This window comes from Festucalex cinctus, chromosome 21 (assembly GCF_051991245.1).
Source record: "Festucalex cinctus isolate MCC-2025b chromosome 21, RoL_Fcin_1.0, whole genome shotgun sequence".
Lineage (NCBI taxonomy): Eukaryota > Metazoa > Chordata > Actinopteri > Syngnathiformes > Syngnathidae > Festucalex > Festucalex cinctus.
Window position 1 is genome coordinate 16,532,928 of NC_135431.1, and position 14,271 is coordinate 16,547,198.

The 14,271-nt window shown below is 32.8% G+C and overlaps 1 protein-coding gene across 2 annotated transcripts; it reads left to right on the forward strand.

The window, feature by feature from the left end:
- The first annotated feature begins 2,026 nt into the window (after positions 1-2,026).
- clu (clusterin) lies at positions 2,027-14,203 on the forward strand. 2 transcript variants are annotated; one of them, XM_077510003.1, is made up of 10 exons: positions 2,027-2,171; positions 3,968-4,132; positions 4,210-4,358; positions 10,974-11,144; positions 11,266-11,436; positions 11,519-11,729; positions 11,809-11,949; positions 12,933-13,159; positions 13,349-13,536; positions 13,729-14,203. In XM_077510003.1, exons 2-10 carry the CDS (start codon positions 4,012-4,014, stop codon positions 13,739-13,741), a joined length of 1,392 nt encoding a protein of 463 aa, XP_077366129.1. In that variant the 5' UTR covers positions 2,027-2,171; positions 3,968-4,011; the 3' UTR covers positions 13,742-14,203. The 2 variants fall into 2 exon arrangements, with proteins under 2 accessions (XP_077366129.1, XP_077366130.1); XM_077510004.1 differs by having other exon boundaries at positions 2,063-2,182.
- Positions 14,204-14,271: the final 68 nt, after the last annotated feature.

Here is a 14,271-nt window from a genome sequence, read left to right on the forward strand (position 1 = left end):
GTAAGCCGTCGACACCAACAAAACGCAAAGTCCAGATGTTTTTAAGCTTCTATGGCACTTGGAACTCTCGCCATTAAAGGCACACATGTATGTGATTGTGAGACTGCCGGCAGGTATTAAAGTTGCCTTTTGTCTCAGCTCCTAAATGGAAAGCTGACATTCTTTAGAAAACAAGATTGTGGGAACAAGAGAAGACATATTTTGACAGTAAGTTAAAGCTGAAAATGTGAAATTGGGAACATTATTTCGATATTACTAGGTAGTGCATCAAAAATAATATTGAAGATACTGTTTTTAGGTCAATTATTACTTATTCCAAATTAAGAGTCAACAAATTATAACCTGGGCTACATTCAGTCCGCTAGCATTTACATGATGTATTTTATTATTATTATTATTATTATTATTATTATTATTATTTATTCATAATGTAGCTCTTTTCCCACTTAATTTTTAAATGTATTTATTATTCTTATTATTATTATGGTTGATGCTGCAAATTACCAAGAGTTGTGTGAGCTGTGGGTGCCATCTAGTGTCACAAATGCCAATAACGCCCAGTTCCTGCTGGATAAAGTTCAAAAGTGCAAGTTTATGAAAAAATATCCCAACTTTAAAATCTGTTTATGTAAGTGAAAATGTGTGTAGGCGTCTTAGCAATTAAAAATAATAAATAATTAGTAGTTTACCTTATCTAAAAAAGGGAAGAAAAAAAACACCTTATTGTGTAAAGTATGTGTTTTGTGGAAAAACGTCCTCTATAGCTGTTGAAAGGTTGTTTTTTTACGGATGTTTTAAATGTGTTATACACTTGATTTGATTACTATTTATTATCTTTTGTGTGTGTTTCGGTGCATTAACCAGTGCACCACCTGTGCATCTGGAATGTACAAACGTTTTTGTTTTTTGTTTTTTTTGTTTCTTTTTGTTTTTCTTTTCTTCTTCTTCACCCCTCGACGATTTCATCCTTCATCGAGGCTGTTTACATCTACAAACGATTGCGGTTTGTCTGTTTTTCATACAGCACGTTTTAGGAAATGAGCTGGTTGTTACATTATTAAACGTTGAGTCACGGCGTCATCATCATGAATCCAATGTTTGTGCACGGTTCTGTCTTCAGCTGCCAGTAAATTACGACAATTCTGGAAAAGTCCTCAGACGCTTTGTGTGTAAAGTTCACAGGCGAATAATGGGAAATTGCATTCATGATTTTCAAAATAAATTCAGGTCGAGGAAATCAAAACTTTTTTTTTTGTTATGTTTATCGGTGTAATGCCTGTTTTTTTAAATAAAGTGTTTATTTAATTTTATTTATTTTTTATTTGATTTGACATTAAAAAATTATCAAGCTACAAAAAGAGGGCACTAACATGCTTTTTTTTTTTTTTTTTATAAAATGTTGCATATAATTTTTTTTTTCTTAAGTAGCAATTGTACTTCAAAAGTACTTCATTTTATATTCATAGGCCCACTCAGTTAAAGCAATTACATTATAAAGGAGATAGCCTATTTGCTGCATTAATTCAACAGTTTTTTTTCTTTAAAAAAAAAAAAAGACATCAGATGTATGTAGTCATTTTATCTCATAGAATCAGTGTAAATCATAAAATTTAAAACAAATAATTTTACATTATACATAAATGGTTACATGTTAAATGATAGGTGCGCTTGTAATTTAGTTATGTATTTTATTAATTTATTTTTTGTTTTACATATTTATTTATCCTAAAAACAACAATTATGTAGAAAAAATGTGAATGCATTATTTTTATTCGATATTTTACAAATAGTATATGCACATTTAAAAAAAATCAAAAAAGTTTCAATTTCATTAATAATTGCTTAGTGAAATCCAATTAAATTTGTTGGAAATACGATGATAGAATAATACTTATTTTATTATTTTAAAATAAGACGTTATGCACGCACACACACACCCACACCTACAATAACCTAGCACATCTGCCCATTTTTTGGACACGTAACGTGACGACACTTTTATTTTGAAGGTAATCACAGGAAGCGTCTCCCAGCATTGAGTCTAGCGGTGTGATACCGGTCTGCTGAGTCACGTGTCTGCATGTCCCAGTTTTATCTGCTGCTGTATAAATAAGAGCAGCAATGATGCAAAGCAGCTTCAGACGTCCTGGACCCTGAGGACTCGCACGTCGGTGAGTAACAGGTGCTTTTATTTTTGGACGACTACCAACAACGCAAAGTAAACACTTGGTCTATTTGCACATTAAAATGAGCACCGCATCCATATGGTTATTGGGAAAAGCGCACATCTCGATCCAGTGTTTCATACTTGGCTGCATTTTCTTTCTAAAAACGTTATAATAATATTATGATCTGAATGCTTTATATTGGGGTTTAGGTTCATTTTAAATGCTGGTAAATACTGAGTGATATTATGATGCGGAATTCTGGAGCACATGGGTGAACAGATGATGACTTGTTTGTTTTGCTTACTCATGGGCGTGACCTCTGCCATCCATCCATCTCTGGAACAGAACAAGTGGATATAGATAGATAGAATAAAATAAATCCAATATTGGTCATGAGAGTTTTGAGGTCACTTCTGAGGGGCATCCATTGGTTTCTAATTGTGGTATATATGACGTACCAAGTGAGTCCTTTGGGTGCCAAAGAGCCACGGGCGAATGGAAGGAGGACACCAGCATTCCATTATTTGCAAAGTGAATTAAATGAAAAGGGTGGTGGGATTTTTGCTATTTTTGAGAGAGAGAGAGAGAGAGAGAGAGAGAAAATTGTGAATCATCCCCCTTTTCTCTTTGTCAACTCTCTCTGTTTAACTCTCCCACACTTTGGCTGCCTTTGTTGGCATTACTCATCCCACCTACGCCCCTTTCACCCCCACCTCGAGGCTCACCCGCCCTGGATGGTTTTACCTCATTAACAGCCAATTATGAAGCGTTTGGTTTAAAGACTAACCTCATTGTCCAGCTCATGCGCCGCCACAGAGATGGAAATAGTTCCCTTGCTTTATTAAAAATGTTATATAAGTGCTGCATCCGGTGATAGTAGTAAATGTTAGCATGTTTTTATTCCAAAACTGCAGCATTATTTAGAAGAAAGTCTTCATCAAATCAAACACACTAGTTGTCTAATAAATACAGTAACGGACAAGAACTTCAGGCTGTCCCTCTAGTGAAAGGTCACCCGATTGTGTGTTTGAAGAAGGAGAATAAAGGGTCAGCAGAGCAGACCGCTCGGACGTCAGCAGAAATGGGTAAACAGAGAAGGAGCCCGCCGTTCATGTTATGCAACGTCCAGCGGAAAGTCACACTTGGTGAGAGTCGCACTAAAGGCTGACCTAAGGTCGGCGTGTGGACACATGATGTCCGAGTGATATGGTGACATTCATACACGCTTTGTGATTGTGCAAAACATCTCAGTAGGGGTCACCAGCAGTGAAAGACAATAATAACCTTGTAAAGATCATTCTTGGAATATGATAACACCAGGAAAGGAAATGAGTCAACTTCATTTATAGAGCTTTTTTAAAACAACCATCACTGCATACAAAGTGCTGTACATGGAGTAAATATCGGACAGTAACCACTATAAAACACCAAGGCTGGATTAACTTTTTTTTTTTTTTTTTTTGTCAAAGGAGGAATAGTTGGTGTCTCAAGTTAACGAAAGGCTAAAACATTTTTGCTAGCTAGCATCAACAGATCTCTGTTTAATTTTAAAACCGGTTTAACTCATTTTAAACATTTTCACTATTCTCTGATTAGAGCTAATCTTAGAATAAATTTAAACCTTGCTGGTTTAATTGTTGGTGTAACGTTCCGTTACTAAAAAACACGTAACAAAAAAATTACTTTGTTGGGAGGCTGGAACAAATCAAAGTGTTTGCACTTTGCATCATGTAGAGCTACCCAGTGTCTACAGTAGGACATTACAATCTAATCAAATCTGATCTGTTTTCTTGCCGCAGCCATTTCTCATCGTTGTCTGCTGGCTTTTTAAGAGTCAGAGAGGATGTTAATCATGATGATGATGAAAATGAGGAAGGGGTCCAAGTCGCTGGCTGTCCTGGCTCTTTTTCTGGCCTCAGCCAACTGTGTGGTTCCTCCCAGTCCCACCAGTGAAAATCTCAAACGTAAGGTCCTTCGGCCATATGCAAAAACTTGCATACATAAATCAATACTTGAGTGGGTTTTTTTTCCCCTTGTGCAGAGATCTCACTTGAGGGAGAGAAGTACCTGAATGCACAGATTGAGAATGCCATCAGTGGAGTTAAGGAAATGAAGAATATGATGCAGAAATCTTCAGAAGACCACAAAAAGGTTTTGGACGAGCTGGAGAAAACCAAACAGAAGAAAGAGGTGCAAGAATTTTTTATTAATTTATTAATTAATTAATTTATTTATTTATTTATTTTTGAATCCTAAGCATGGGCCAATTTTTAGCTTTGCTATATGGTCATGGTCAATTTGTAGCCTTAAATCATGACATGCACAATTTAAGGCTAAAAATTGGCCATGATAATATAGTAAGGCTAAATAGTGGTGATGATGCGTGGCCATTTTAAAAAACAAACAAAACAAATGCCTTACTAAACATGGTTGTTTAAAAGAAAAAAAACACAACGCCTTACTATACACAGTTAACAAAGAAAAAACTTTGCTTACATGGTTATTAAAAAAAAACAAAAAAAACAAAAACGCCTTACTATGCATGTATGGTCGTTTAGAGAAAAAAACGCCTTAGTATACACGTTTTTGTTTTTGTTTAAATCGCCTTACTATACATAATAATACAAAAAAACAACAACACACACTTACATGGTAGTTAAAAAAAATCAAACATCATACTACACATGGTCTTTTTTTTTTTTTTTTGTTGTTTTTTTGTTTTTGTTTTTTAACGCCTTACTATATACATGGTCGGAAAAAACAAACAAAAAAACGCCTTACTATGTATGCATGGTTGTTTAGAAAAAAATAATTTGCCTTAATATACATGGTTATTTAAAAAAAAACAAAAAAAAAACGCCTTGGTCGTTTGTTGTTGTTGTTTTTTTTTTTTGTTTTTTTTTAAGAACACTTTACTATACATGGTCATTAAAATTTTTTTTTTTTAAAAACACCGAAATATACATGGTCATTTATTTAAAAAAAAAACAAAACAAAAAAAAAAACGCCTTGGTCGTTTGTTGTTGTTTCTTTTTTTTTTTTTTTAAGAACACTTTACTATACATGGTCATTAAAAAAATAAATAAAATAAAATAAAATAAAAAACACCGAAGTATACATGGTCATTTATTAAAAAAAAAAAAAAAAGCCTTAGTATACCTGGTCTTTTTTTTTGTTTGTATGTTTGTTTAAAAAAAAAAAATGCCTAAAGGCTGGTTCACATATAAGGATTTTTCAACTCTTAAAAGATTTTTTATCTTTGTCAGATGCCACACATAAAGATAAAAAAATCGGGCATTGAACAGTTTTGGTCGTATTGTGTGTAAGGTGCGCAGATAATCTCATCACAGCTACCTCACGAACATAAAGATTATCATCTCAACACTGGTCAAGTTTCCAGGCCTCCGTGAAAAACCTCTCACGTGATCTAATCAAAACCGGAAGGGGAAATTATTTATTTATTTATTTATTTATTTATTTTGCCCATCGCTACAGAGATTTATTTTGTACACGCGTACAAACTCGTCACGTGTTTGTCTGTCCATCATTTCCCACGGTTCATGTTCAGCTTGCTTGATTTGCGCCATGTCGAACGGCGTCTCAGAAAAGGATCGCACGGACGGATGTGAAGTCTGATGGCTGTGAAATGCATTCTTTGAAGATTTTTTATTTATTTTTTCTTCGGAGGGGGAAAATAACATGCTTGTTTTTTTGGGGGTTTTTTATACGCGCAATTCCGTCTTTTTCAGTTAGGGCGCCTCTTGATTGGCTACATTCCGTTTGATGTCACAGTTGGTGGCACAGGCGTACCTCGGCGTCCCCGCCGACGTTAAGATTTTTTAAGATATTGAACATGTTCATTATTTAAGGCCCCCGACTGTAGTAAACATGGTTGTTGTTTTGTTTCTTCGTTTCTTTTTTTTTTTTTTTTAAATATAAAATAACTTACTATACATTATCGTTTAAAAAAAAACGTCTTAGTAGACATGCTCGTGTTTTGTTTTTAAAAAAAATATAAATCGCCTCATTGTCGTTTAAAAAAAAAACAAGAAAACGCCTTAGTATACTTGGCTATTTTTTTGTTTTTGTGTTTTTGTTTTGTTTTTTAAACGCTTTACTATACATTGTTGTTTAAAAAACGCCTTAGTATAAATGGTTAAAAAAAAGGCCTTAGTACAGATGGTCGCGTTTTTTTTTTATTTTTATTATTATTATTATTTTTTTAATATAAAATGCCTTACTATACATTGTTGTTAAAATAAAATAAAAACTATACATGGTCATTTATTTTGTGTGTGTTTTTTGAAAAGCCTTACTATACATTATCGTTTAAAAAATACATGGTCGTTTTTTTTGTTTTTTTTTTAATATAAATCGCCTTACTATACATACCTAAACGCCTTAGTATACATGGTAATTTTTTTTGTTTGTGTTGTGTTTTATGTATTTATTTATTTTTTTAAACTCCTTACTATACATTGTTGTTAAAAAAAAACGCCTTAGTATGCATGGTCATTTCTTTTGTTTGTTTTGTGTTTTATTTGTTTATTTATTTTTTTTAAACTCCTTACTATACATTGTTGTTTAAAAAACACCTTAGTATACATGGTTTAAAAAAAAAAAAAAAAAAGGCCTGAGTATACATGGTGGGATTTTTTTTTTTTTTTTTTTTTTTTTTTTTTTTAAATATAAATCGCCTTACTATACATTGTCGTTAAAAAAAAAAGGGCCTTAGTATACATGGTCGTTTTTTGTTTTTGTTTTTGTTTTTTTGTTTTTTAATATAAAACGCCTTAATTTACATTGTCGTTAAAAAAAAAAAAGAAATCGGCTTAGTATACATGGTCGTTTTTTTTTTGTTTTTTTGTTTTTTTTAATATAAAACGCCTTACTATACATTGTCGTTTAAAAAAAACGCCTTAGTATACATGATTTAAAAAAAAAAAGGCCTTAGTATACATGGTTGTTTTTTTTTGGGGTTTTTTTTTGTGTTTTTGTTTTTGTTTTTAAACGCCTTACTATACATTGTTGTTTAAAAAACGCCTTAATATACATGGTTAAATAAAGGCCTTAGTACACATGGTCGCGTTTTTATTTTATTTTATTTTTATTTTTTTTATTATTATTATTTTTAAATATAAAATGCCTTACTATACATTGTCGTAAAAAAAAAAAAAACCTTAGTATACATGGTCATTTATTTTGTGTGTGTTTTTTGAAAAGCCTTACTATGCATTATCGTTTAAAAAATACATGGTCGGGGTTTTTTTTTTTTTTTTTTTTTGAAATATAAATCGCCTTACTATACATTTAAAAAAGAAAAAAAGAAAAAAGACCTTAGTATACATGGTCGGGTTTTTTTGGGGGGGAAATATAAATCACCTTACTATACATACCTAAACGCCTTAGTATACATGGTAATTTTTTTTTGTTTGTTTTGTGTTTTATTTATTTATTTTTTTAAACGCCTTACTATACATTGTTGTTTAAAAAAAAACGCCTTAGTATGCATGGTCATTTCTTTTGTTTGTTTAGTGTTTTATTTGTTTTTTTTTTTTTTTAAACGCCTTACTATACATTGTTGTTTAAAAAACACCTTAGTATACATGGTTTAAAAATAAAAAAAAAATAAAAAATATATATATATATTTTTTTAAATATAAATCGCCTTACTATACATTGTCGTTTAAAAAAAGGCCTTAGTATACATGGTCGTTTTATTTTTGTTTGTTTTTTTGTTTTTTTAAATTATTTATTTATTTATTTTAAATAAATTGTAAAGAAAAAACGCCTTAGTATACATGGTCATTTTTTTTTGTTTGTGTGTGTTTTTTTTTGTTGTTTTTTTTAACGCCTTACTATATATACATTGTTGTTTAAAAAAAAACGCCTTAGCATGGTTAAAAAAAAAAAAGGCCTTAGTATACATGGTCAGGTTTTTTTTTTAATTATTATTTTTTTTATTATAAAACGCTTTACTATACATAGTTGTTTAAAAAAGGCCTTAGTATACAATATACATGGTCGTTTTTTGTTTTGTTTTTTGTTTTTTTAATATAAATCGCGTTAATATACATTGTCGTTTAAAAAAAAAAAAAAACACCTTAGTATACATGATTAAAAAAAAAAAAATGCCTTAGTATACATGGTTGTTTTTTTTTTGTTTTTTGTTTTTTGTGTTTTTGTTTTTGTTTTTAAACGCCTTACTATACATTGTTGTTTAAAAAACGCCTTAGTATACATGGTTAAAAAAAGGCCTTAGTACACATGGTCGCGTTTTTTATTTATTTATTTTTTTATTTTTTATTATTATTATTTTTAAATATAAAATGCCTTACTATACATTGTCGTTAAAAAAAAAAACTTAGTATACATGGTCATTTATTTTGTGTGTGTTTTTTGAAAAGCCTTACTATGCATTATCGTTTAAAAAAATACATGGTCGGGTTTTTTTTTTTTTTTTAAATATAAATCACCTTACTATACATACCTAAACGCCTTAGTATACATGGTAATTTTTTTTTGTTTGTTTTGTGTTTTATTTATTTATTTTTTTAAACGCCTTACTATACATTGTTGTTTAAAAAAAAACGCCTTAGTATACATGGTAATTTTTTTTGTTTGTGTTGTGTTTTATGTATTTATTTATTTTTTTAAACTCCTTACTATACATTGTTGTTAAAAAAAAACGCCTTAGTATGCATGGTCATTTCTTTTGTTTGTTTAGTGTTTTATTTGTTTATTTATTTTTTTTAAACGCCTTACTATACATTGTTGTTTAAAAAACACCTTAGTATACATGGTTTAAAAAGAAAATAAATAAATAATAATAATATATATTTTTTTTAAATATAAATCGCCTTACTATACATTGTCGTTTAAAAAAAGGCCTTAGTATACATGGTCGTTTTATTTTTTATTTTTTTTTATTTTTTTTATTTATTTTTTTTTTTTTTAATAAATTGTAAAGAAAAAACGCCTTAGTATACATGGTCATTTTTTGTTTTTTTGTTTTGTGTGTGTTTTTTTTTTTTTAATGCCTTACTATACATTGTTTAAAAAACGCCTTAGTCATTATACATAGTCGTTTTTTTGTTTTTATTTATTTATTTATTTATTTTTAAATATAAATCGCCTTACTATACATAGTCGTTTAAAAAAAGGTCTTACTAAGACCTTTTTTTTTCTTAAATATAAAACGCCTTACTATACATTGTCGTTTAAAAAACAACAAAAACGCCTTAGTATACATGCTCTTTTTTTCTTTTGTTTTGTTTTTTTTGTTTTGTTTTGTTCTTTTAAACCCCTTACATTGTCGTTTAAAAAAACACCTTAGGTTAAAAAGAAGGCCTTAGTATACGTGGTTGTGTTTATATATATATATATATATATAAATCCTTACTCTCCATTGTCGTTTAAAAACACGCCTGAATATACATGGTTTAAAAAAAAAAAAAAAAAGGCCTTAGTATATCGTTTAAAAAATAAAATAAAAAAAGAAAAAGGATGGGGAGACGAGGCTGGGTAGAGTGGGCAAATGGAAAAGTTTATTACAAAAAAGGTAAAAAATTGACAAACACATGAAAGCTAAGGATAATGTAAACCAATGTGCAAATGAACGACGAAATCTGGAGCCCAGGAGGCAGGCAGCAGCGGCGTCCAGCTGGCAGGTGGTCGTCTCGGGAGCGTATGGAGGAGCGAGACGGAACAGCACCACACGCAGGCTTTTATTTCCTGGCTGCTAGCTGACTGCAAAACAGCTTCACCTGGGTAGAGGAGGACACAGAGGAGCGACCGCCAGAGCCACTGAACCCCACCCCTTAAAGGCCCAGAGCCAATACATGGTTGGTTATCTTTAAAAAAAAAAAAGAAGACAACCAAAAAACACCTTACTATACGTGTAAGGTTTTGTTTTTTTTTCTAATGCATTTTTATATATTTATTTTTTTATTTTTTAAACACCTTACTATATACATGGTCGTTGGGGGGGTGCCTTACTATACAGTCAAAAAAAAAAAAAAACCTTACTATACTTTATTTTATTTTTATTTTTTTAAATGCCGTACTATACATTGTCGTTTAAAATTTTTAAAAAAAGGCCTTCGTATACATGGTCGTTTTTTTATTTTTTTTATTTTAATAAAACGCCTTACTATACATTGTTTAAAAAAAACGCCTTAATATACATGGTTGTTTTTTTTTTGTTTTTTTACGCCTTATTATACATGGTATTTTTTTTTTTTAAATAAAACACCATTGTTGTTAAAAAAAAAAAACGCCTTAGTCTACTTTTTTTTTTAAATAAAATGCCTTAGTATACATTGTCGTTTAAAACAACGCCTTAGTATGCATGATTGTTTTTTGTTTTTATTTAAAAAAAATAAAATAAAATAAAAGCCTTCCATTGTTTAAAAAAACACTATATACATGGTCATTTTTTTTTTTAATAAATAAAAACGCCTTACGTGGTCATTAAAAAAAAAAGCCTTACTATACATTCTTTTATAAAAAAATAAAATAAAAAAAAAAGACCTAACTATACATGGTCGTTGGAAACAAACGAGTTACTTTATGTGGTTATTAAAAACAAAAATGCCATGGTCGTTTTTATATATATATATATATCACCTTACTTTATACATTTAAAAAAAATAAAAAATAAAAAAGCCTTACTATACATGAAAAAAATTCCGGCCAATTTTTAGCCATCATGCTCAATTTTTAGCCTTGCTATACAAGGTCCATTAAGGTTTATTTTGATGCGGGGGCCTTATTAATCGATAACTGTGTCACATGTTGTTGCAGGAGGCCATGTTGGCCGCTCAGGAGATGGAGACCAAGTTGCAGGAGCAGGAAGAGGTTTGCAATGAGACCATGAAGGCCCTGTGGGAGGAATGCAAGCCATGTCTGAAGAGAACCTGCGTGAAGTACTACTCCCGCACATGCAGCAGCGGGTCCGGGATGGTGGGCCGCCAGGTGAGTCGTTACATTTTCATGAAATGAGCCTTGCTTTTATGCGATAATGCATGGGAGGGGTGGTGGGGGGATCCCATTTCGCTGTATGTGTTCTGACATCGTAGCTTGACTTTGGCTTTAGTTAGAGGACCTGCTGAATCGAACGTCTCCCTTCTCCATTTGGATCAACGGGGAGAGGATGGACACGCTGGAGCAGGAAGGACAACGGCAGAGCAAAGAGTTCAGGGAGCTGGAAGACAAATACTCTGAGATGGCAGACGGAGTGGACGGCATCTTTTCCGACAGCATGAAAGTAAGGGAAGGTTTAGTCCTGGGGTATACAGATAAGGTCAAAAAGAAAAAAGTTGCATTCACGTGTCGGTCATGTTTTTCAGGTGGCTGATCACGTGCACTACAACCCTCCAGTATTTGCCCTGCCCAACTTCTTCCCGTCTCGCTGGCGTCGAAGCATCCACTCGCTGTTCCACGAGCCTTTCCCCACTTTCCAGGGTTTGTTCTCCAACATGATGGGCATCGGCAGAAGGAACCCCTTTGGCTCCTTTGGTTCCATGATGGACTTTGACACGGATGCCCCTACCAATGAGGGTAAGCGCTCAAAACATGCACACCGGGGTTCGTTACCAACAGAAGTCTGACAATGATCGGTTCTTGCACGTGCTCGCAGACGGCAGCGTGAACGAGGACGTGGTCATCACCAAACCTTACGGAGACGGCAGCATGACCTGCAGGGAGATTCGCCGCAACTCGGCCGGCTGCCTCAAATTCCGAGACGAGTGCCAGAAGTGCAAAGAGATTGAACATGTTGGTAAGTCGGGTTTACATCGGAAAATGATTTTCACAAAAACAAAACAAAACACAGCCATCAAATGAAAAATACAATTTCATCAAAACGTTACACTTTTGTTAAAAAAAAAAAAAAAAAAAAAAAAAAAAAAAAAAAAAAAAAAAAAACTTACTATATGTTTGGTCGTTTAAAAAAACAAAACAAAAAAAAACACCTTACTATACAATGATGGTTATTTAAAAAAAATAATACATGGTCGTAAAAAAAAAAAAAAAAAATCAATAAATAAACCTTACTATACATGACAGCTTAAAAAAAAAAAAAAAAGCCTAACAGTACATGTTTTGTTTTTTTTAAAAGACCTTACTATACTTAGAGTTGACTTTATTGATCCCTTTGGGATGGCTCCCTCTGGGAAATTTACATTTATTAGTTAAAAAAAAAAAAAAAAAAGAAAAAGAAGAAAAAAAAAAAGCCTCACTATAACATGGTTTACAAAAAACAAAACACACCTAACTATACATATTTTTTTTTTCTTTTTTTTTAAAAGACCTTACTATAGAGGGTCACTTAAAACAAAAACAGCTTACTATACATGAACGTTAAAAAAAAACAATGAAAAAAAAAAAGCCATACATGGTCCTTAATTATTATTTTTTAAATACCTTACTCATGGTCGTTTAAAAAAACAAACAAAAAAAGCAACTTACTATACATTTCTTTTTTTTTAAGACCTTAACATGGCCGTATATAAAAAAAAAAAAATTTAAAACCCAAAACACCTTACTCTACTCGGCGTGAAATCCAGGCTGAACATGAAGCTATTATCCCATTGTATGAATGGCAACAGGTAGATACAATAAGTCATTAGCATAGATAAACACTGATAAATTTGGGTCAATATCTTTTTTTTTTTTTTTTTTGCATTCTTAAAATGGTTATTTATTTATTTTTAAAGAGCTCATATCTTTAAATTGACTCTGGCCCGCCTGTTCCCTTCCCAGATTGTTCTGGCAAGAAACCCCTGGAAGGTCCCCTGAAGGAAGAACTGGAGAGAGCTCTGGCCATCGCCGAGCGCTTCACCCAGCATTACAACGCTCTCCTAAAGCGCTTCGAGGAGCACATGTTCAACACGTCCGCCGTCATGGACTTGTTCAACAGGCAGTTTGGATGGGTGTCGTCTCTGGCAAACGACACGAACCCCAAGGACGACTTCTTCAAAGTAGAGACGGTAAGTTCCACTGTTTCGTTATTTTTCCACTAGCACTCTTGGCTCCCTCATCTCTTATCTCATTTTGAGCAAAATATTTTAACTGCAAGGTCATTCAGTTCTGAACCAGATACATTTTGCAACTCTATGTTCCAATTACAAGTCGAGTGAAATAACACTTTTTTTTTTCTTTTTTTTTTGTTATTGTAGGTAGTCACCAGGGCCCCAGTGGAGAGGCCCGGTGAGGACCCCGAGCAGCCAGACACCAAGGTGTCCGTTAAACTCTTCAAATCGCCACCCATGGACTTGAACGTACCAGGCGACATCCCCTGGAACGACCCCAAGTTCCCTGAGGTGGTGGCCCAGGAGGCGTTGGACCGCTACAAGGATATCACTGTGTGAGTGGCCGGTTTTTGCTGTAAAAACTTCCATGATAGTACCGTTAAGTTTAAAGTAAAAATATACGTACGTAATCCAAATTCAGTTATTGGAAGAGAAAAAAACAAAAAAACACAAAGCCCTGAGCTTATCTAAGGGTTGAAATATGATTAACATTTTCTAAGCAACGTCATTTTGTTTCTTTTTTTCAGCATTGCCAAATAGAGGATCTGTGCACATTCTGCTTGATCCAAAACGCACCTGCAACGACTCACTGATTCTTCTGCGACTCGACTCTAGTCCTGCTTCCGCAAAGCGACAGTTTAACCCTCGTTAAGGTGTATATCGATCTCCTACTAGTCCTGCTGGAAGAGAACATATTTAGTAGATGATAGTCTCTAGAAAGGCCCTTGCTGCACATGCGTTTGAGCTGACAACAACCATAAACCTGCCTAACTTTCAAGAGTTGACCCTACTTGTTTGTTCTCGTAACCTCTCAACACCTGCAGATTAAACTGATCCTATACTGCAACTCTGTACAGCACCAGAAAGATTTGTGTCAAAGGTGTCAAAGCGAATGATATTAGGGTAAAGTTGCTTGTGTCATCTTTAGGTCCGAGTGCTTCTAAGTGAAATCTTAGCAATAATAAAGCAATGCATAGAGAAAATAAAACCTTCTCAAAGCCATTTTGTTTGTTGTCTCTGTTAAGTTCTCTTTGGGTTGTCATTTACTACAGGCCTTTTATAAAATCAGG